At 42.3% G+C, this 23595-nt stretch overlaps 1 protein-coding gene across 1 annotated transcript in view; it reads left to right on the plus strand.

Moving 5' to 3' along the window:
- Positions 1-21269, plus strand: part of ATP6V0E1 (ATPase H+ transporting V0 subunit e1) — a 28112-nt gene extending 6843 nt beyond the window's left edge. Inside the window, exons 3-4 of the mRNA XM_043887330.1 lie at positions 13028-13157; positions 20777-21269. Of these exons, the coding sequence (XP_043743265.1) occupies positions 13028-13121 (94 nt within the window). The 3' untranslated portion in view covers positions 13122-13157; positions 20777-21269. The remainder of the gene's footprint in view (positions 1-13027; positions 13158-20776) is intronic.
- The last annotated feature ends 2326 nt before the right edge of the window (positions 21270-23595 follow it).

Below are 23595 nucleotides of genomic sequence, written 5' to 3' on the forward strand. Positions count from 1 at the left end.
GGACTTGGTTGGAAATTATGTTACTTTGAGTCTTAGTGACTTAGTTAAGAACTGATTGAGCCCTTACCTCTTGCTGTCTAGATTTTTCCCTTTGTCCCAGTATGCTGGCGGCTGCTCCGTTGACAGTGGGTCAGTACTGTCCTCAATGTGTTAATAAAGGTAGTTAGTACACAGTGTTCCAACATTAAATGCTTCCGGAGGCCATTTTATGGGGAAGTGAGCTGGGTGGTATAGACTTCACGCAATTTTTTTTAAGGTTCTCTTTTTTTTTTTACTTTTATTTATTTTTGACTGTGCTCGGTCTTGTCGCTGTGAGGGATTTCTCTAGCTGTGGTGAGCGGTCTCCTCTCAGGTTGCAGTCGGTGGGCTTCTTGTTTCGATGGTTTGTCTGATCGGGGAGCACAGGCTGTAGGTGCAAGGGCTTCGGTAGCTGTGGCGGCAGGCTCAGGACTCGTGGCTCCGGGGCCCTGGAGCCCCGGCCTGGTAGCTGTGGCCCACGGGCTTGGTCGCTCTGCATCGTGTGAAACCTTCCAGGACCAGGCACTGGCTCTGTCTGTCCTGCGTGGGTGGGCGTTTCTTGACCTCTGAGCCACCAGGGGCGCAGCTATGCAATTTTCTTTTGTTTCTTTGAAACTTGATCATTTATCCTGTTTACAAAATACCTGCCTGAAACCTACAGATGGAATTCAAATTCCAAATATTTTACATACCTTATTCCACACAGGGGTGTGATTCTGTAATACATTTAATTTGAAATTCAAAGGAAACTTTACTGTTTGGCACTAGTACATATCGTTTCTTGAACATACCTCGTCTGTAGTAAGACATGCCCAAAGAAACTAGATTTCCTAAACAAAGTCATGTTTTGAGATAGTCATAGACTTTTGAATTGCCTTCTGTTTGTGGCATTCTTCTCTTTCCAGTTTGTTCTAGTCCAAGGTTAGATTCCATGGGGTGTACCTTGTTTGAGTTCTAAGTAAATCAGGATCTCTGCCAGAACAACCAGCTTGTGTTACTAGTTCAGCAGAGGAAAGCCTGAATGCTCTACATATGGTCCCCTCTCTGAGGCGCAAGATCACTTTTGTTTCTTAAGCATACAGGCCTTTTAGTTACTATTCTATACCTTCTCTTGGTCTTAGATTAATTGTTAATTTGAATTATGTTGTAGCTTACCCTGAGTCACAGAACTCACATCTTCAGAGTAAATTAGAAATTTAGTATTATATTGTGAAGGTGCAAGCACTTGACTAATTGTAAATCTTACCTGCAGAGTGATAGAGAAAAAGAAATGTTGACTAGGAGACCAGAAGACCTTAATTCTCCTAGGTTGAATGATATTTGACCTGATTATGTTGTAGTACGGTTCGGTGAGTTTTTGAATATGATGCTGTGTGTGAAAACTTGTAATGAAGAATAAGAAAAATGTATTATTATCAGTGATTTTTAAATATTATTATTTTTTTAAATAACTGTTTATTTGTGTATTTGTTTTTGATGGTGCTGGGTCTTCATGACTGTCTGAGGGCTCCGGTTTCAGCGAGCGGGTCTGCTCTTCATTGAGGCTCGAGGGTTTCTCACTGCGGAGGCTTCTCTTGTTGCGGAGCACAGGCTCTAGGGTGCTGTAATCGTGGATTTTTCTATTTCTCTTTAAGAAAGATCCTTGTTTGTTTCATATGTTTTAAAGCTCTGTTATTAGAAGCATGCATATATATGATTGTCATATGTCTTCTGATGAATGAACATTTCTAACATTATCAGATATCTTTATCCTTGGTAATACTCCTTAACTCAGTTTTTACTTTGTCTTATTTATATCAATAATTGTACCACTTTTCCTGTGTTCGTTATATCTGTGTCTTTTTAGAACATGTCCTTTTGAAGACAGTATATGGCTTGGGTTTACTATTTCATCTGTTCTGACTGTCTTTGCCTTTTGGCAAAGGGATATTCCTTATACAATTAATGTAACTAATGTAAGTAATGTATCTATTATAGCTAGGTTTGGGTTCACTATTTTGTTCATTGTTTTCTGTTTGGCTCAACTAATTTCTGTTCCTCTGTCCTTTTAAGCCTTACTTTGGGTTAGTTGAATATTTTGAGTATTCTGTTTTAATTCCTTCAGGGCATTTAGCTATTCTTTTGTGTTTTTCTCCCCCTTCCCTTTATTTTATGTATTTATTTTTATTTTAAAAATTTTTTCTGTGCTGGATCTTCATTGCAAGTAGACTCTCCATAGTTGTGGGCTTGTGGGGGCTTCTCTTGTTGTGGGGCTCAGGGTTAATAGTTGTGGCATGCAGGCTCTCTCTGGGCAAGCTCTCTAGTTACTGTATGTGGGATCTTAGTTCCTGGACCAGGGATCAAACCCATGTCCCTTGCTTTGTAAGGCGGATTCTTAACCACTGGACCACCAGGGAAGTCCACATTCTCATTTTTGAAGGATTTTTTTTTTTCTTTCAGACAGTTTTAAAGATGCTCTTCCATTATCTTCTGTCCTCCATTATTTCTGCTGAGAACTCAGCTATAATTTGAATAATTGTTCCTTATGCATTCTTTGTGCCCTGAATGTTATTAAGATTTTCTCTTTATTTTTGCTTTTCAGCATAAATTCTACTATGGTGTGCATAGGTGTGGTATTGTTTGAATTTATTCTGATTAGGTTTGCTGAGCTATTGGATCTTAACTGTTTTCCACCAAATTTGAGAAGATTTCAATCTATGTTCTTTTTTTTTTTTTTCCTCTATACATTCTCCTTCCAAGACTACAGTTCCACCTATGGTAGACTTTGATTTTCTTTTCAATTTTTTTTCCTGTTTCTTCAGTTTGGATAAGTTCTGTTGATTTTTCATCAGGTTCACTATTTCTCCTATCATCTCCAATCTTATGGTAAACCCATCCAAATATTTTTCAGTTCATATATTAAACTTTTTTGTTCTAGAATTTTTATTTGGTTCTTTATTAATGTTTTAATTTACTTTCTGAGATTCCCAATCTGTTCATTCTTTATAGCCAATTTGTCTTCTAAGTCTTTAAACATATTTATAATGCTGTTTTGTTTTGTGTTTATTCTAGAACGATAAACGCCTTGATTACACGAGCTAGTATAGGAAGGAGGAGGACTTATTTGCCTTTCTGTGCCTTGATTTCCCTCAGATAGAACTCTAGCTCCTTGCCCTCTAGTATGCAGCCATTTGTAGCTCACACTTGGGCTTCCCTGGTAGCTCAGTTGGTAAAGAATCTGCCTGCAGTGCAGGAGACACTGGTTCGATTCCTGGGTCAGGAAGATCTGCTGGAGAAAGGGATAGGCTACCCACTCCAGTAATCTTGGGCTTCCCTGGTGGCTCAGCTGGCAAAGAATACACCCGCAGTGTGGGAGATCTGGATTTGATCCCTGGGCTGGGAAGATCCCCTGGAGAAGGGAAAGGCTACCCACTCCAGTATTCTGGCCTAGAGAATTCCATGAACTGTATAGTCCATGGGGTCGCAAAGAGTTGGACACGACTGAGCGACTTTCACTTTCTGCTTAAGAGACATTACCTTTTGGAGGGGTGCACCTCACGTGCATTTGGCATGGGGAAGTTTCCTGACTAGGGATCGAACCTGTGCCCTCTGCTGTGGAAGCACAGAGTCTTAACCACTGGCCTGCCAAGGAAGTCAGAGATAACATTACCTTTTAACTGCAGCTTCTGTATAATTTTGGACTCAACTTCTGTTGATTTCTTTGTCCTTGACTATTGATTACATTTCTTGAGGGTTTTTTGCCTGTGTATTTTTTACTAAATGCTAGATATTGAATCTAGCTAGATACTTACTAAAGCTAGATATAGATCATTGGGAAAGACCCAATACTGGGAAAGATTGAGGGCAAAAAGAGAAGGGGGCAGCAGAGGATGAAATGGTTAGATAGCATCACTGACTCAATGGACATAAATCTGAGTAAACTCTGGGAGATAGTGAAGGACAGGGGAGCCTGGTTGCAAAGAGCTGGACATGACTTAGCGACTAAGCAACAGCAAGATATTGTAGAGTATAGACATTCTGGATTCCACTTAAATTATTAATTGATCACCTTAAACCTGTGGAAGCTTGGTTTTACACTTTGTTGGGGCAGCTCTATTTCAGTTTTGCCCTTAGAGTGAGTTCTCCATTAAGGTGTGGCCCTTCTGGGGTTTCAGTGGAAAGTTTGAGGTGGTTCAGGCCGCTGTAACTTCAGACTGCAAGTTCTCTTTCTCTGTCACACACAGCAGCAGAAGTCTCTGCTCTGTCTTTCTGTCTTTTCCACTAGCGCTTGGCATTTGCCTGCATGGTTCAGGGATGAGCCAAGGACTTGAGGGGTATTTGAACATGTTTTGGGCCCTTTGTGATGCATCTTTTGAGATTTCTCCTCTTATTTCCAACTGCTCTGGCAGCTCTGAACTTACCTTTTGATACCTCAAGTCAAGAAGACTGCAGTGTTTTGTTTGAGCTTCACATAGACTAGACAGTGTCCTCTGGGGAAATGCTGTATAAAATTCCTTATTTCTTTCATGGATTGAATCCCTTCAGACTCTACCTGCTTTGGACACTCTCTAGTACCATCAATTAGTTGTTTTTTTGTATTTTGTCCAGAGTTTATAATTACTGTCTATAGAATGAGTCTGATATAAGCTACTTATTGTCAGAACCAGAACATTACCTATTGACTTTTTTTTATGTTCAAGTATTATAGTTTTTCATTTCTATAGAAGTTCTTTTTGCTGCTTTTATTATAGTTTTGTTTTCCTTTCCTGTCCTCCCCCTTCTTTCCCCTCTCCCTTTCTTTTTCCCTGTGTATATTTTAAGTGTATCTTATTTCTTAAAACATAGTAGACAGTTTATTTATAGTCTGTATCTGATAATTTCATTATCTGAAGTCCTTGCAGGTTTGTATCTGCTTTTTGCTGTCTCTCACTCATGGTGCCTTGTTTCCATATGCATTTAGTTATATTTGACTGTCCTATGTTCATTTTCCCTGTAGATATTTGATTGTTTTTTTGTTTTTTGGCTGCGCCTTGTGGCTTGCAGGATCTTAGCTCCCTTACCAGAGGTTGAACCTGGGCCTTTGGCAGTGAAAAAAGCATGGAGTCTAACCACCAGACCACCAGGGAATTCCCTGTTTTCTCTAGTTTTATTTGTATGACTTCTTTGAGGCGTGATATGAAGGTGGGCTCCTCCAGAAACGATTTACATTGCCTCTACCAGGTGCCTAAGGCTATCCCCAGAGTGCCATTAAATTAAATAAAATTCTTGGTATATTCTTTTTTAAAACCATGGGCTTCAAGAATCCCCCTGCCAGTGCAGGAGATGCAGGTTTGACCCCCGGGTCAGGAAGATCCCCTGGAGGAGGAAATAGCCAACTGCTCCAGTATTCTTACCTGGCGGATCCCATAGACAGAGGAGCCTAGTGGGCTACAGTCCAGGGAGGTCACAGAAAAGCTGGACACAACTTAGTGACTGAACAAACGAAAAACAGCAAAGCATGAATTTGAGTTGGCAGACTTTCATGAAGACTAATTCTCTGGGCAGTGTTTTTCTCCCTCTTGCTTGGTATTGGTATCTCAGACAGTTGATTTTCCTAGCATTCCACTCAAGGGTGTTCTTTGATTTATCCTTGCCTTAAGACAGAAAGAACCCTTTGGGGTCTTAGCTTTTTAGCGGGTATGTGTGAAACTTTAGACTCTGTGCCTTGAATGGGCCCTGAGCTCTGTCTACCATCTTTCTTGCCCTGTGAGGTCTGAAAACAGAAGCGCGCGTTGGTCTGTTTTAGTGTATGCTCTCAAAGTGTGGAAGCAACCTGTAGTCACTTTATTTCCCTCTCAGTACTTGCTTTCGCTTAGTTTTTTTGGTCTGAGACTTGCTTACGTTTCTCTTGTGGATGCATGGTGAAGTATTACGATGTCTTGACCTGTTGATAGTGGAAAGGAAATCTAGGTACCTGGCCCAGCATATTATTATGTACTGTATGAGAAAGTCTGGTTATCTTATTCTGACCATATAGTCTTTTCATTTATAATTTGGCAGATAAGAGAATTTGAACTGAAAGGCCTAGTATAGAAAGTGTGGAAGAAAAAAGGAAAGATAATTCAAATTCAGAGCTGCCAAAAATAGGGCATATTCCTATTTTGTACTGTAGTAGTGAAAGGGCTGTAGCAGACATAGAGTTGGCTTCAGGCTAATGGAAAGTAAGTTTGTACCTTCTCATCTGGAGCTTGGGGTCCTCTTCCAGACTCCCATGACTGTGGAAGAATAAAGTTCTGTTTCCTTGGCTGGGTATCAGTTGGGGGGCTGCCCTCAGCTCCTGGATACCATCCACATTCCTTGCCCTTCCGTTGTCAAAACTAGCAAGAGAGAATCTTCCTTTCTGTCAAATCCTTCTCATCCTCTAGCAGTCTGGGTTCAGTAAGGAGGTAGAAACCATACAGCAGATTAAACACAGGAAGTTTAATGTAACTGTACACTGTGACAGAAGAGTAACTCTAAGAGAGGAGGAAACTCCATGTGGTACCTGAGGGCTCAGGGAGGACAAGGATGGGCACAGACAACTTGGAAAGGATCCAGACCTTGTGGAGAAGGTACAGTTCAGCCCACCAGGTAGCGGAGAAGTGCACTGTTTTGGCCAGGCTGGAGTTGGCTGGAGTTGCTGGGCAAACACTTGGCCACACTCCGGAGTGCAGGCAGGAGAGTGGACATGGGAGATCCGTGACCTGGGTGTGTGTTGGGAATCCTTGCGACCCTATGAGCAGGAGGACCTCGAAGCATGTAGTCCAAGCAGGGCTCTGGTTTCCATGTTGAGAGGGCTGCAGAAAGGTTATTCCCAGGCCTCGCCTCTACCTCCAAGAATGACCGTGTTCTGGGCTAGAGCCTGTGCAGGTTCCGCCAAGTGTCCTCACACCCACGCCCCCAGCTTCTAGCCCTTGCCTGCTGTGCCCCTCCAGTTCCCTCTGCTGAGAAAGCTTGACATCAGGCCCACTTGAAAGGAGAAAAAGGAACTCATTTGTTTACTGCAGAGCTCTTATTACAGGGTGCATTACAAGATGACTGGCAATGAATTAATAAGTGGCACATGCTCTCCAGATGTCCTTGGTCAGGAAGAGTCTTGTCTCTTTTAGGAGCTCACCTGATTAGGTCAAGCCCACTCAGTAATTTCTCTTTCTTTTCTTTTTTAAATCAAAATATGGGCTTCCCAGGTGGCTCAACAGTGAAGAATTCCCCTGCCAGTGCAGGAGATACAGGTTCGATCCCTGGGTCATGAAGATCCCCTGGAGTAGGAAATGGCAACCCAGTCCAGTATTCTTGCCTGGAAAATGCCCTGGCAGACTATAGTTCATGAGGTCACAAAGAGTCAGACACAACTGAGCACACATATAGTTGATTTCTAGTGTTCTAGGTGCATGGCAAAGTGATTCAGTTATACATGTACACACATATATATTTACATATATATATTCTTTTTCAGGTTATTTTGCATTACAGGTTACTGCAAGATGTTGAATATAGTTTCCTGTGCTATATATTAATAGTAGTTCCTTACTGATTATCTGTTTTACATATAATAGTGTGTATCTGTTAAGCTCTTCATTTATCTCTCTCCTCTCCCCTTTGGTAACCATAAGTGTCCTTTCTGCTTATGAGTTTGTTCCTGTTTTGCAAATAAGTTCCTGTGTATAATTCTTTAGATTCCACATATGAGTGATTGTGTGACTGACTTAGTATGATCATTTCTAGGTCCATCCATGTTGCTGCACATGGCATTATTTCATTCTTTTTTATGGCTGAGCAATAATTTGTGTGTGTGTGTGTGTACCACAGCTTCTTTGTCCATTCATCTGCTGATGGAAATTTCCCTTTCTTAAAGCCAGCTGTATTTTTTTAAGGTGTAGTGGATGTATAATATTATGTTTCAGGAGTACAGCATGGTGATTCATAATGTTTAAAGGTTATATTCCATTTATAGTTATTATAAAATATGGGCTATATTCCCTGTGTTGTGCAGAACATCCCTGTAGCTAATTTTGTGCACAACAGTTTGTTTCTCTTAGATCCCTGCATTTGTAATGCCCCTCCCCTCCTCCCTCTCCCCACTGGTAACCACTGTTTTGTTCTCTGTATCTGTGAGTCTGTTTCTGTTTTATATTCACTAGTTTGTTTTATTTTTTAAATTCCACCTGTAAGTGATGCACGGTATTTGTCTTTCCCTGTCAAGGCAGCTGTATCTTATAACATAATCTAATCATGGTGGTGGTTCTCCCATCATACCCACCACTCCCTGTTTATGCAGGTGTATATGCAAGGGGATGGGAGTTTGGGGGTACCATCTTAGAATTCTGCCTACTGCAGACTGGGTGGGGGTGGGAGAGGAGGCGGAGAGGAGAATGACTCTGCTGCCTGAGAAACTCCTTGGTAGAGTGAAATAGGTTGCATTTCATTCTGTGGCTTGAATACATTTTTAGTGGTCTCACAGAGAAAGAGAAGGAATGACTAGTATTTATTGAACATCTATTTGTCAGCTACTACAAGAGCACTTTCATGTATTATTCCTTTGGCTCTTAGCATCTTAGGCCGGGATTATCGTCTTCATTTTACACAGAGGAAACTGTTTACACAGAGGCACGGGGGTGTAGGCTCAGTTGCCTAGAGTCGCTGCACTTATTTTTATTAATATTTATTTATTTGGCTGCACCAGGCCTTAGTTGCAACATAGAGGATCTTTAGTTGTGGCATCTAGTTCCCTGACCATCCACTAATTTTTGATGTATTTAAAACTGAATCTAACCCTATCTAATACTGAATTACATGCTTTCTAATAGTGTCTAATAACATTACTCCCCTTGAAAGAATTTGTGTCATTGGACTGGAATGAGGGTGTTTGACAGAAGTCATCTCAGTAGAGACAGGTCAAGTTACGTCTCTGCTGCCTCTTAAGGAGCCCACTGAGGAGGTCACTCCTGTCGAGGCCCTCGCTGGCAGACCGCAGAAGAGAAGTCCTAGCCCGGCTTCCCCTTTCCAACAGGGAAGCCAGGCAGCTATCTGCTTGACCTGTGTGTCACCGGGAAATAGCCATGCCTGTGTTCCCTGTTCTCTTATCTGAATGTGGAACAAAAGAACAAAGCAGGATTTTGAGCGAGCTCGGTATAGCCTTTTCTGTGGGGAGGACGTATTTTGTGCTTGAAGAATTCTAATGACCAAGAGCTGAGCTCGTGGTAAGTGGCCAGGAGTGTTTGTAGATGAATACCCTATTCCTCTCTCTCTTCCAAAGCAGGCTCTGCCACTACTCTTGGTTTGTTTCTCACAAGGTCATGAACCCGGGGATGTGGGTGGGGGCGTGGCCCCTCAACTGAGATTCCTTTTGGCATCCTTCAGGCCATGGCATTGGTAAAGAACTGTGGAATAAAAGAGGAACTCCAAGCTGCCTGATGTGTTTCATCCATAATGCCCCATGGGAGCAGCCCAGTATTGTGGGACTCAGAAGTCCTGGGTTCCCTTTCCAGCTCTTTCCGTGTTCGCCACGGGAGTATTAAGCTCCCTGGGACATACTTTCTTCATTGTTAAAATGAGGGAAGTGAACTTGACCTCTGGTCCATTCCAGCGCCACAGTTCTCTGAAAGATGCTACCCTGCTGTCACTTCCTCGGTAGCTTGATTAAGCTCAGAAGGTTAGTTAGTAGGCTGGACTTCAGGTTGTGGAGACATGTGGAACAGTTTGGGCAAATATGAAGAGTACATTTAGTTCTCTCTTCTTGGACACATGAAGTAATAGATTCATTGGAATATGAGCTCTTTCTCCACCCACTTCCATCAATTCAGAGTGGATTTTTTTTTTTTTTAATCCTTCCAGTTCTGCACTGTGTTTATCAGCTTGAAAGAAAAATCTGAAGTCAGGCAGTAACCAGAAGGGCAGGCACAGAACTCAGCTGGTTACAAGGGGGAAATTCCACCATGAAATTTCAAATGAACTGACCTGGGCTGTTTCCCAAGGAATTTTCTTGAACTTTGGTTTGTTGTGGTGGTGATTGTTTTAAGTAAGCTGTTTTGCTTGATTTGAAACATTAAAAATAGTCTGTAAAATTAAATTCAAAAACATTTCTGAATACTGATCTGAGCAAGCAGAAGGGACTTCATTCTTGCTTCTGGATATTTCTTTTTTACCTCAGGTACCAAAGGCTCAGTGGAGGACCTCACCAATAGTTAGCAAATGGATTCTTTGTTTCCTTAACTCCCAGACAGTTCCCCGCCCCGCCTCGCAGTCCTCCAACTCTTTGCGACCCTGTGGACTGTAGCTTGCCAGGCTCCTCTGTCCAGACAGTTTAGATTTAGCTAACTGATTGATGCCTTCTGAACTGCTGTCAGGTAGGGTATTTCAGAAGGTAACTTTCGTAGTAGGAACATTCATCCCGACCTGATGTTGGGTTCAGGAGCAGTTGCCACTTAATTAGTATCAACCACAGGCGAGTCGTCTCATCTCTCGTCCTCAGTTTCCTTAACCATGTTGTGGGAAAATTAAAAGAAAGATCTTTTGTGAAGTAGAACATGATTTTTTTTTTTTAAAGCTCCTTGGGTGTTTATAACATACAGTCAGAGTCAAGAAGTATCGCTGTGCTTCATTGTACAAAGTGCTGGGAGATGGTTGTTTTTGTTAAGTATTATACGTTTTTGGTAAGGAGAAGAGACGCTCTGACGTGTTTTTACTTAGCATTTCTAAGCACTGGCCAGTGTTTTGGTCTGTCCTGAAGGACGGACACTGCTCGTTCTGTCTGCTCCCGTTGCCTGCTGGGATCGGGAGAGTCTGGGTCTGAGTGGAATTTTCCATGCCTCTCAGCCCTGCGTCGTTGGTGTTCACTGCAGTCACAGCTCTTCAGGGTGTCCGCCTGTGTGCCCTCCTCTTTCTTTCTCTCAGAGAGATGTTAAACCTCAGCTGCAAGTCTGCCTGTTTTGTTTGTGTCAAATACTGTGGTTCTAAGGACAGATCAGAGAGTCTCCTCTGAGTTACCTTTTTGTTTATAAAGTGAGTCAGCTTGAGGTAGCTGTCTTGGCCCAGTGCCCTCAGGTGTCACATTTCCTGTCACAGAACCGCTTTCTGGTGGGGTGGGGTGCGGAGGGCTGGTGCCTGATTTCTTTCTGTAGGTAAAGCTGCTAGAGCTGCTGTGTGGAGATTCTTCAGCAGTCTGATGGTCAGGGGTCAGCATCAGCTTCTTGATCCTTTGACTGGGAGAGTTCTAAAAATGACAGCAAATGGCAGAAAAGAGATCTAACAAGACCGTGGCCTGGTTGTGTTTGGCTACTTCCTCTCTTCTAGGGCAATTTAAAGTCCTAAAATAGTAGAAGGAGACTACTGTAGCAGGTTATCTACTTTCCTTAGAAAGCAATTCCTAGTATCCCATGCAGAGAGGACAGTGATGTCAGATTGCGATGCTGAAATCCATCCTCTAGGATCTGTGGTAGATAGAGTCTGGGCTTGGGTACCAGACACCCTCCCCGTAAATGAGAGCAATTTATTTCTAATTTAAATAAAAACTCATGTATTTTGAATAGGAATTAAAGGCACTGTGTGTTCTACTTCATTCTGGGCTCCCCTGTAGCAGTGCCTGCTTGGAAAGGCCTTCCTGCGCACCCCGTCACAGGAGTACTACCTCCATCGTTCTCTACTCCTTCGCCTCACTGTATTTCCTTCCTGATTCTGTAAGCTTTGCGAGAGCGGTGCCATTTCGTTTTCTTCTTGTGTGTGCTAAGGCCGCCTTAAATGTTTGTTTAATGAAGTAAACCATGGAATGGTTTGAATGGCTAGACATTAGCTTGCTGTCTTTCTGTTGAGTCGTATGAGTTCTTTATATATTTTGGATATTAGCCCCTTATCAGATGTATGATTTACTGTCTTTCTTTTTGTTATTTGCTTTGGTCCGAGTTCAGTGAGTCTCAGATTTCACTGGGTATGTGGGTTCCTGTATCAGATAGAACACTATTCAGAACTTTGTGAATGGTAGAAGAAAACTTTAAAGTCAGTTTTGGGCTATGTGCTATTTTTCACTTCGAACCCTGAAGTACATAACATCATCATACGTCCTCCATAATCGAGTCTATGATACAGAGGAATACCTTATTACTTTAGATCTGAAGTAAGCAAGGGCAGTTAGATGTCCGTTTGGTTCAGCTCCCCTGGGGCCCCCCAGATACGTAACACATTTTAGTGGTGTTGGTGATGAGAAAAGGGGTGCTCAAGTGATACAGTCTAATTGGGAGATGGTGGGCTGAAGTTTAACCCTGGCTGTACCAGTAAAAGTGGGTGTGTTGGACTTGGCTGGTAGTTCAATGGTTAAGAGTCGCCTGCCAATGCAGGGGACACAGGTTTGACGCCTGGTCTGGGCAGATCCCACATGCTATGGGGGAGCTAAGCCCTTGAGCTGCAGCCACTGAAGCCCGTGTGCCTGCGAGCCCGTTCTCCACAAGTCGAGAAGCCACTGCAATGAGAGGCCTGCGCACCACAACTAGAGAGCAGTTCCCACTCCCAGCAGTGAAGATCCAGGGCAGTCAGTAAATAAATAAATAAAAGATTTTTAAAATATGGGTGTGTCATATTGGTTGTGGGTCTTAGCATTTGGAGAATGGATAAAGTAAACTGATTTTTCCTGAACCCAGAAGTTGTGATTTTGATAAACTGGGATTAGGCAAAAACACTCTTGAGTGACAGTATCATATGAATTCAGGAGATCTTAAATATTTGGAAAGGGAATTAAGAATATGAGTGAAAAGACCAGAGGCATACTATGATGAAGCTTCATTGGTTTGTCAATAACGTATCAAAATGAAGACAGGATTTGGTCTGTGAAGCTTTTTTTTTTTATAAGACATGTTCCCATTAACATGATGTGTTTTATGAACTTTAAATGTATTGAAAATCTGGTCTGAACAGAATAGATTTAAATTCTACCAAAGCGCTTTCCTCATCCTAGCTTAAAATGGTCCTGTTCCAGCATGATTTCACCACTTTTTGTTGTGCTTCCTTCTCCATTATTTTTTAGTTGGCTGATTGCAATTCTGGCCCAACTCAACCCTCTCTTTGGACCACAGTTGAAAAATGAAACCATCTGGTACCTCAAGTATCATTGGCCTTGAGGAAGAAGACCTGCTCACTGGTACTCAGTCATTGAGGTGACTATGCCCTTGACCTTTCACATCAGTGTTGTCAGTCGGTCAGCTGGGGCTTGCCTGGACTTTTCCTCCTTTTAACACTTGGCAAGGGCAGGCTGCTCTGAAAGCAAACACAACTGAATAGCAGAAATAGATTTAGAACTTAGGCCATTCAATCTACCAAAGGATTTATCCACAAGATTCTTTTAAATCGTATTCTTACCCAGAATATTTTTGAATTACTTTTGCATGTGATCTTTCGGACACAGATCAAGAACATGACTATTTATACTTGGTATTTCAAGATTCAGCAACTTGAAGTGGCAGACAGATTTTAGATGAAGGGTGTCTCTGAATGCTTTGGCAGAGAGAGACAGATGTGTTTTGAAAATTGGTCTTCAAATTGCAGGTTATATTTGCTTCTGAGCATCAGAGAAGTGAGGAGTGGTGTAGTGGAAAGATTTATTCACTGGCCAGGAGTCAGAAAACTTGTCATTTCATTTGTTCCTCTATCTCCATTTTGTTAAATGGAGGCTAGTGCTAAATGCTTGACTAGATTCAGGTTCAGCTTTTTTGGCAAGCACACTTAAATGGTTCTGTGAGCTTCGTATCGCCTTGTATCAGGGGACACACAGTGCTTGGCTGTCTGGCCTTTAGTGATGCCAAGGTGCTGGATTTGCGTCCCTCCAGGTGAAGAGGTCTCTTTCAACCTTTGTCCAGTGGTTTTTATCCACTGATGATCTTAGCCTGCATTGCAGTGGAAATTGCAAAATGGAAATTTTTTACTTCTTTTATTACTCACATATTTGATTAGGTGAAAGATTTCTATAAAAACAAACTTTTCTTCATCGACTAGGGTTATTTAGTAACCTTGAAATATAGATCAGATAAGAAAAGCAGGATATATATTTAATTTTTCCTTTTAATTTTCAGAGTAAGATGTTGGTGCCCAAGTTTCTTCCAGGGAGTCCAATGAGGTTTTCTCTTCTTTCCTTTTCAGTTTTAATCAATTACACATCTGTTACCCTTTTCAGACTCAGTTCTTTCTTTGGCCTTATGGGCACCTGTCTGGACTAGCTCCTGTGTCCTTGTGCTTCTAGTCTTTGGTCGTTCTTTCTCGGCAGCATCAAGGTGTCCCAGACCTCTCTTCTGCCTTTCTTCACCTGGAGTCAGCTTTCCCTCCAGTTGCTTTCTAAATTTCTGACAGAAAGGATCCCTGGTTCATTAGTCAGTCCTCAAGCTTAGTTGACTGTTTTTTCCCCCTAGTGGAAGTAGTATTTTAAAACCATGATCTGATTGCTGGGTGCATTCATTTCTGGTAGAATGGGTTGTTACTTCTAAGTCTCTACCATGGACAAAGCCAGAAAGTATGCATTTTTATAAAGGAAAAAAAAATCACAAGTTTATGTCAGTATTTCTAATTCACATGTAACATTACAGAGTTTTTATTTGACTTCTTTGGTTTTATACTTGAATATCATTCACATATGCTGAAAATCATGGCTCCTGAAGACTAACTTACTGACTTTGATTATCCAGTTGTTATAGGATATATAAGATTATCCTGTGTTTTATAGTACATATTAAACTATATATTATAAGGTAATCAAAGTACTAATTAAGTAATTAAAATATTTTTAAAATAACACCAATATATCTACTAACTATAAGGTTATCGAATGCAGTGTAGAATTTCTTTGCTGCTTTATTTGAAAAACAAAATGCTGTTTTCTGAGGTTACTTGAAATAATTATTTCCTCTGGTGGTTATCATTTCAATATACAATTAGATTTAAATGATTTGTGTTCGGTTTATAGTAATTTTTTCTTTTTTATTTGCTACTTTTTTGGGAATATGTATAACATTTCCAGAGTCAAAATTATAAATAAGATATATTCATAGAAGTCTTTATCCTTGCAGTGTCTCATTGTGCAGAGATAAGCATATACATATGTGTGTGTATGCATGCATGTCCATCCTCCCTTGACATACACAGGTGTTACAGGGGAGGTGTCATATTACATGTGCTATTCTGTACCTTGCTGTTTGCACTGAAAAATATATCCTAGAGATTGTTCCTCCTATCAGTGTATAGAGATCTTCCTCCATTCTTTGTATAGCCATTAACATCCCTTTGGATTATTTCCAGTCTTTTGTTGTTATTGATGATAAAGCCACAGTGCCATCCTGCATGTGTTTTGTATTTTTGTGTTTTTACCAGTAGTCTTTGGATTAGAGTCCTTGAAAATAGAATCTCTGAGTTAAAGGTATAAATTCTTCCTCTAGATCTTACTACATTCCCTTCTGTTGGGACTGTACTATTTTTACATTCCCACCAACAATGTGTGAGAGTACTCGTTTCCTCAAAGCTTGAGTTTTTGCCATTCTGATAGGTAGGCAACTGTTTTTGTTCCTTAGAGTTTTGTCTGCCCAAAGGGGTTTTAATTCCCTTTTATATAGATTTTCTTTTAGTCTGATTCATATGTGAGAGTGTATGTGTTTGTAACCTGCCTTTTTTTTTTTCCATCAAGTTCTGTTTTCTGTCCTTCCTCTTAGCTATACTGACTATGAGGATATTGTTTGGGGTTTAAAGCTGAGAACCTCAGGCCTCAGAGTGGGAACTTGTTCTAGTGGAGACCGTCACTTACCTTCTTTTGAGCCTCATTTCTACCTCTTACCATAAGTAAATTGGGCCCTTCCACCTTGAATAACACTGTGTGTGGGGATCTGTTTCATTTGCCCATTCTTTTCAGTTTCACATGTTTGTAACCCAATGGATGATTTCCTAACACTTATACTCTGGTTCACAGCACAGACTAAGACTGCTTGAAACCCTTCTGTTGAAGTTTGTTCCTTTGAAAGCAGAATGCCAGGAAATGGAGCTCGCCAGGCAGCCCTGGCCATGAGCGTCAGGCCACGTTGATTCTGCGTTTAAGGGAGTGATTGGGACAGTACTGCAGCTCTAGGCGTTGGGGATTATCGCCTCAGGAGATCTCATCTCTGCCTAACACTGGAGCAAACAGACCCTTAAGATAGGACCTCACTTTTCTCTGGTAAAATTCAAAGAATGAGCTAAGTAAAATCCTTTTAGAACTTTGAACTTTTACACATCTGGGATGATAAAGGAGTGCAGAAACCAGATTTAGACTTGTCCTCACCTGGTTAGGAAAAGTATTCAGTTCTGTACGTGACTCTTTAAGAGGCCAGATTTGGACAGTAGGAGATACAAGCCAAGCATGGTATTCAGTGGAGAAAAATGAGGAACAGTCATGGAAGCTATCGAATAACTTCATACAGATGAAATTGAATTAATCTCAGACAGGACACTTACAAACAGCTAGCCAGTCCTTTGTTACTTTAAACACTTTAACTGCCATAATTTGCTTTGATATGTTGATAGGCTGAGTTATACCACATTATGTTTATTGGCTGGAAATTTTACCCAGTACTTCTAAGAACAGTGCTCAGTCCATCTCTGCCCCCTGCCAGTCGAGTTTCTGCTTCTAGAGCCTTGATCCATGAGATACTTATTGGAACTGTCACATCAAGTTTGCTGTTTTTCCAATGTCCTACTTTCCTACAAAATTGTGGTGTTGGAGAAGACTTTTGAGAGTCCCTTGAACAACAAGGAGATCAAACCAGTCTACCCTAAAGGAAATCAACCCTGAATACTCACTGGAAGAACTGATGCTGAAGCTGAAGCTCCAATACTTTGGCCACCTGATGTGAAAAGCCGACTCACTGGAAAAGACCGTGATGCTAAAGGCAGGAGGTGAAGGGGGAAACGGAGGATGAGATGGTTGGATGGCATCGCTGACTCAATGGACATAAGTTTGAGCAAGCTGTGGGAGATGGTGAGGGACAGGGAAGCCTGCTGTGTTGCAGTCCATGGGGTCACAGAGTCAGACACAACTTAGCGACTGAACAGCATTTTCCTGCAGCTTTGGGGATGTGATACTTGTGTAGAGTCTACTCAGAGTGGCTTGAGACCACTGTTCTATAAGCTGGTTCATTAACCACATCATGGTAATATATTTAGATGAGCTTATGTAGTTTACTACAGTCCTAAAGGGCAGGCGGAGAAGGCAATGGCACCCCACTCCAGTACTCTTGCCTGGAAAATCCCATGGGCGGAGGAGTCTGGTAGGCTGCAGTCCATGGGGTCGTGAAGAGTCAGACACGACTGAACAACTTCACTTTCACTTTTCACTTTCATGCATTGGAGAAGGAAATGGCAACCCACTCCAGTGTTCTTGCCTGGAGACTCCCAGGAATGGGGGAGCCTGGTGGGCTGCCATCTATGGGGTCGCACAGAGTCGGACATGACTGAAGTGACTTAGCAGCAGCAGCAGCAAAGAGCAGGCATTCCATTTTATTACAAAGTCTGGACCAGAGAGGAATAGAGTATTGGTTATTAGGCCTCTGCCCTGAGGGAGCTGTTTTCTTATGCATTCCAAAAATATTTGAGTGTCACGAGGTGGATAGCACCGTGATCCACCGTGAGTGGGGATTTCAGAAGAATCTGTGGGCTCTAAAGGTGTTCGCGATCTATTGAGAGGTTGGAATTAAGCCATATTTGTGAAAAGTTTACATAGTGCAAGGTGCTTTATGGTTAAGCCTGTCATAGTTTTCCCTGTCACTTAGGGTCAGAACCCATTCGATTGCTTCTTTCTCCTTCCTCTTCCTTGAATCCATTTGAGCCTGTTTCACCACTTGTCTGCCTATCTATTTGTTGTTTCTCTTTCTGGGACCCTAATTTCTGAACTGATCACTGCAACTCTGAATTACAGCAATGGATGCCTCTGTACTGGGGTATCTACAAACCACTACCTTGTTTATCTTCCTGATACAACACTTCCTGGAACACATCACTGCTTGCCCCAGAAACTCAGTAGTTCTCTATGATCTTTGTAAATCATGAGGTCCCTGATTCTAATGGGTACATGCTGTTTGGAATGCTGTATGTTACGTGTTGTAAGCACAGCTTGTCAGGGTCACCAAAGGTCCCATGCACCGCAGAAGATAAGAATGACTGATCTGCAGATTCTGTCCCATTTTCTCACTCAGCGGTTGAGGCCTGCCACATCTGCCCTCAAACCACCTTCGCAGCCTCTCTTTTCACAACTTTCCTCAGTGACCTACTGGTTCTAGCCACACTGTTTTCATGTTCTCAAGCTAATTAGCTTTACTTAGCTTTTCCTGCTTCTTACTATACCCTTCATTAATTCAGAAGGCAAGTTAGTAAACACACGATTCAGTGAACGTTGTTCTGGTTTCTTGTCTCCACTCAGCCGTTCTCTTCTTTCTGATGTTTTCTCTTTGAATGTCCAGCTTACAAATCCTTGCACTGTGTTTCCTGGCCACAGTGGCTTCACAGTGATCTCTTCTGTCCTACGGGTATTTGGCTCTGGAGGTTTTGCCATCCATTCAGTGCATTGCCTTGAATTGTGAAGCACTCATGCCTTTAGTTTGATTAAATACCTCTTGTAGTTAATCTCCTACAATAAATATATACATTACACATAAAAGTAAAGAAGGAATTATTTTGTGAATTTATCTAGAATGAAAAAGATAAAAATGATACCTATTCTTTGCTTAAAAAAATATATTCACTCATTCTTCTCTGAACAGATTTCTTGGTTCTAGTCTTAATATTTTTCTGTTTCTTCATTCTCTATCTTAGCTGAAAGTAGCCTTGTGATTCCTTTATTTTACAAAATGAGAACATGGACCCTTTGGTCGAGTTCCCCAAAATGGCTGTTTCATATCAGAGAGACGATTAGAATATGTGCTTCTTTAATTCACTCCAAAATCAGACCACAAGTCTGTGCCACTGAACATATTGCTCGCTCACATTGATCTTAAACTGGTATCGCTGAACTTGAGGCAAAATCATCCCCTCTATGTGGTTTTTCAAAAGTGAAGACTCGTTTTCCTCTTTTGTGATTGTTCATTTGTCCAGAAGGGTCTAAACAATGAGGAAGTCTCACAGTATGCTCTTCATAGAAATTAACACACACACAAAAAATCATTTCATTACTTCAAATATTCTCAAGAAAAATTAATAATCTGCCTGAAACTCGGGTCTATGAAGAGGGCTGTTCCGCTGGCTTAAGTAGGAGAAGAGAAAATGATATCAGATTAGAGACAGTTTTTCTGAAGGGCTTCCCTCGGGACTCAGTGGTAAAGAATCCACCTGCCCAGTGCAGGAGATGCAGGTTCGATCCCTGGATCGGCAAGATCCCCTGGAGGAGGAAATGGCAACCCACTCCAATATTCTTGTCTGGGAAGTCACATGGACAAAGGAGCCTGGCTGGCTACAGTTCATGGGCTTGCAGAGTCAGACACTACTGAGTGGCCGAGCACGCACACAAGGTTTTATGAAGCCAAGGAAGAAACTGGTAGCTCTGGCCATTACCCCTGCCTGGGCTGCTCTGGTTGTTTTCCTTAATACGTGGTAAAAACAAAGCCCTCTAATTACATCTTCAGTTAACTGTTTACAGTGTCCTGCCCTAACGGGTCCCCCAGCAGTCTGGTGCTTTCCACCATCCAGGGCAACTGGCCTACCCAGTTTGCCCCAGGAAGACTTAGCAGCAGTCTCGTGTCCATGTCTGGGCACCTTGGCCCCAGGGCCTTGAGAAACCTGTCGTCTAATCACCCTGCACTGTGGATTCTCCTGGGTGTGCCCACCAGTTTGGAAAATCTCAATAGCCCATCTGGTCTACCTATGGATTTTTCAACCTTCAATCTTTGTCAGATTTGCCTGCCACAACCACACCTCATCTGAATTTAACTAGCCCCTCACTCCACTTGCACCTAAATAAACCTCTTCTGGCACATGGTGGGTCATAACCAGCTTGTTTTCCCACTAACTCAGTGCTTGTGTGGAAATTACCTCTTAAAGAGGTAATTTTTTTGTTTAATTTTCTTTTTTTTTTTTTTTAAATTTCAAAAGTAAGCATATGTGACTTTATTTATAAAACATTATAAAATCAGCTTTACATGAAGGAGTTCATGAGACCGCTGTGTGAAGATACCTATTTTAAATGCTTGCTAGCTCTGCAAAGGTGGTGTTGCAGCTTTAAACTTCTAGAAAAATTCTCCTTTGTCACCTACACTTGGGGTGGCAAGAATGGTGAGCCATCTCGAGTACCAAGCAGCCTGTTGTTGAGGAGTTTGACATAGGGAAAAGCCTGCCTGCCTGTGGGAGCCTGGCTTCCATGTTGTCAAAGGAGAAGTGCAAATCCAGGTTCTTGAAAGCTAAGTGAACTTGTCAGACCCCAGTGCAATTGGTTTCAGTCCACTCCACTCTTCTTGCTTTCTATAACACTGTCAACCAGGACTTGGGCTCCTTGGTTTAGCGTTGTCCTTGGTAACCGGACTTCTTGTCACAGCCTTGCCGGAACCTTGTATTTTAACTAAGCCCACTTTCATTCAGGCATTTATGGAGCACCTGTATATAGGGTTGGCCTAAAAGTTTGTTTGGATTTTTCCACACCATCTTACGGAAAAACGGGAACAGACCTTTTGGCCAATCCAATGTTTGAAATGATTAGCCTGGTTGACTTTCCTGGTGTTACCCTTTTGTTCTCCTGAGGATGGTGGAAAGGCCCAGTTACTGGAACGGTTTTGTTTTGCAGGTCACGGAGAGAACTCCTCTAGCTGCAAAATCACCTCCATACCCAGACCACCTCCTTGACGTGCCCACTGTGGCCATCAATTGCCTTAAACGTTCACCCACATTTGAATATCTTTTTCTATAATGCAGTATTTTTTTCCTGTCACCTTTTTTACACTTTGAATGATGTGCCTGTTTAAGCTAAACTGTGCTGCCTCTGTAAAATCTTTATGTACTCTTCTGAGCTGGAAAGTGCTGGTCTTCTGAGAAATAACGTTGCTCTCTCCTTGGAACCGATGGATTTGAAGATGGCTCCTGCCTGCTCACAAAATGAGAATCCGTGGAGTGTTTAAAAAACTGTTACATGACAATAAGTCTCCAGTGGGGCAGTCATTAGGAGAACACATTTTCCAGAGAAAATCTAACCCTCCAGAATTATACCAAAGTATTTTCAGGTTGAATTTCTTATTTCTGCCATTTGTTGGAATAAATTATTTTTCTGCTTTCTATGGAAACCTGGTTTTGGTGTTTGTTAATTGAGCTCATTTCTATCTCTAGATAAGGCCTTTTTGAAAAATCATTTTGTACTTCCAAACTTAGCTTGGATGGATCAGCCTGGTTGTGTAGTTTGAGATGACTGAGGAATCTGGTAAGTACATTTCTTAACCATCCAATAAACATCTCAGTGCTTGCTGTAGCCACTGGAGGAGTCAAAGAAGTGGATATTGGGTCCCTGCAAATTCAAGAGCTGGAAGGCTACTGGGAGGTAAGGTTGGTATACATAGAACTAGAGATCAAGGCCGTGTTTCACCATTGTCCAGAAACACATAGTCGTGATGCCGAGCAGGTAGGGGGCAGTACCAGCCACAGGGACAAACCAGAACCAGCCGTTCCTTGCACCATTCCCTATCGGAAATGGGACGGAACAATCAGGTGGTTAAAGGAGCCTGGGACAGGGACAGTCATTGTGTGTTTTAGTAGTGGGCATCTCAGTACTTCAGTAACTTGGGGACTATATTAGATTTAAGAAATTAAAAATGAAAATGGATCTAAATTTTCACCCGTTCATGGCTCTTTGACAGCCAGCCAAGAATGGATTTCCTGTTTTGCAGTTTGTACTTTTCTTTTCCTCCTAAACTGTCTGAACTCATTGCTTTGCTATTCTTATGACCAAAGAGAGTTTCAAGTTGATGTGCCTCTCCTGCTTTCATTTCTTTCTTTTCCTTCTTTTCTTTCATTTTAAACTTAAAGTTTTCCCTAAGAGGCAACTCCATCCTTTACATTTGCAGCAAACAGGCGTCTTTAGGTAATTTCATGGAATCCAGAAAACACTGAAGATTTGATGTCGAAGGACCATAGTGATACCTGCTACCCCATCATTTTATTACAAATAAGGAATCTCAGCCCAGACAAGGAGGGTTACCTGCCCAGTTTAAGGGAGCCGGTCAGGGGGAGACAAGGGAGGAGATCCGTGTTTTCTAATTTCCACTCTAGAGCACTTCTTCCTTGCACCCTGCCTCTCTCAGTGTTCCACTGGCCAGGAGCCGACTCTGGGGCTTGGGAGGGAGGGAAGAATTCTGCCTTTGTGGATGACCAAGCTGTCTCCCATCAGAGCAACTTATTTGACCCTTCATTGTTATTTATCATCTAAGAAAGCAATGCTGGTGGTTACTGTGGGTACATAAAAGGATGCCACAGTCTTTGAGCCCTGATCACGGTTGGGGGCGTGTGACCTGCGTGCAGCTGTGTAACCAGATTCTTTGAGTCAGGCCCTATTGCCCAGCATTACTGGTGGTCAGTCTGAAACCTTTTGAGCTCCCACCCCGGCCTGCTTCCCCGCAGACCACCGTGAGTTTGAAGCTGAGCCTCCCTCCCGTTGTCCCTGGTGTGGTGCTTTCTTTGAGCGGTGCCTTTGCCTGTCCTGACTTCAGCACGGAGTGAGCTGTAGTAGCCTGTGGGTCCAGCTCAGCAGCCCTGTGCTGTGGCGTCCGTGCAGCTCCTGGGGGGCTCTTCTCATTCACGATCACAGTTGGACACATTTCCGATTTAATGGCAGAGTGGAAGGCAGAGGTCATGACCTTGGCTGATCCAGGTCCCTGAGTTCTGCCTTGTTCTGTCACTTCGTATAAATCCATTTTTGTACTTCTGGAGGTTAGACATTAGTGGAGCAAGCTGGATTACATTGCTTTTTGCGTTCGGGCTCGCTTGCCATTTGGTGTGATCTAATTCCTACAGAGAGAGGTGAGGAAGATTTGTGTGTTGCTTGCACTCACAGCAGGGATGTGAGCACGGAAGGTCCTGCAATGTGCCAGAGAGGTTTGGAAAATCCTGCTCAGTAAGCTCTCAGGGAAGGTAAAGGCCCTAATAAGGCAGCAGCTCAGGCCTGAACCTAGAGGGTTTTCTCCAAACCAAAGCCCTACTGAAGCCTCAGCATAAAGCCTATGATGAAGAAAGGAACTCATTTCCTAGCCAGATTGGTGATCAGAGACACCTCCTTCCCGCACCCTACCCCATCTCAAATCTACCCCCACCTCCCACTGAGAGACAGATTTCAAGCCCTTAACAGCCAGGTTCTGTGACTCTGTCACCATCCAGCTGTATTACTGTCACTGAAATGAAGGAATGATGAGATCCACTCAGATTTTGTGGGCAAAATTCAGTAAGTTCCCTTGGCCCAACAAGTCACTTAGCCTTTGAGTCTATTTCCTCATGTATGAAATTCTCAAGAATATTAAATGCAGTTAATGTATAAACTCAGATACCTCCTCCCTAATAATCAAACCATTTTGTTACAGCAACTCAGGCAGAATCCGAGATGAACACCTGCGAACACTTCTTCCC

The sequence above is a fragment of the Cervus elaphus genome, chromosome 25 (genome assembly GCF_910594005.1).
Source record: "Cervus elaphus chromosome 25, mCerEla1.1, whole genome shotgun sequence".
Taxonomy (NCBI): Eukaryota; Metazoa; Chordata; class Mammalia; order Artiodactyla; family Cervidae; genus Cervus; species Cervus elaphus.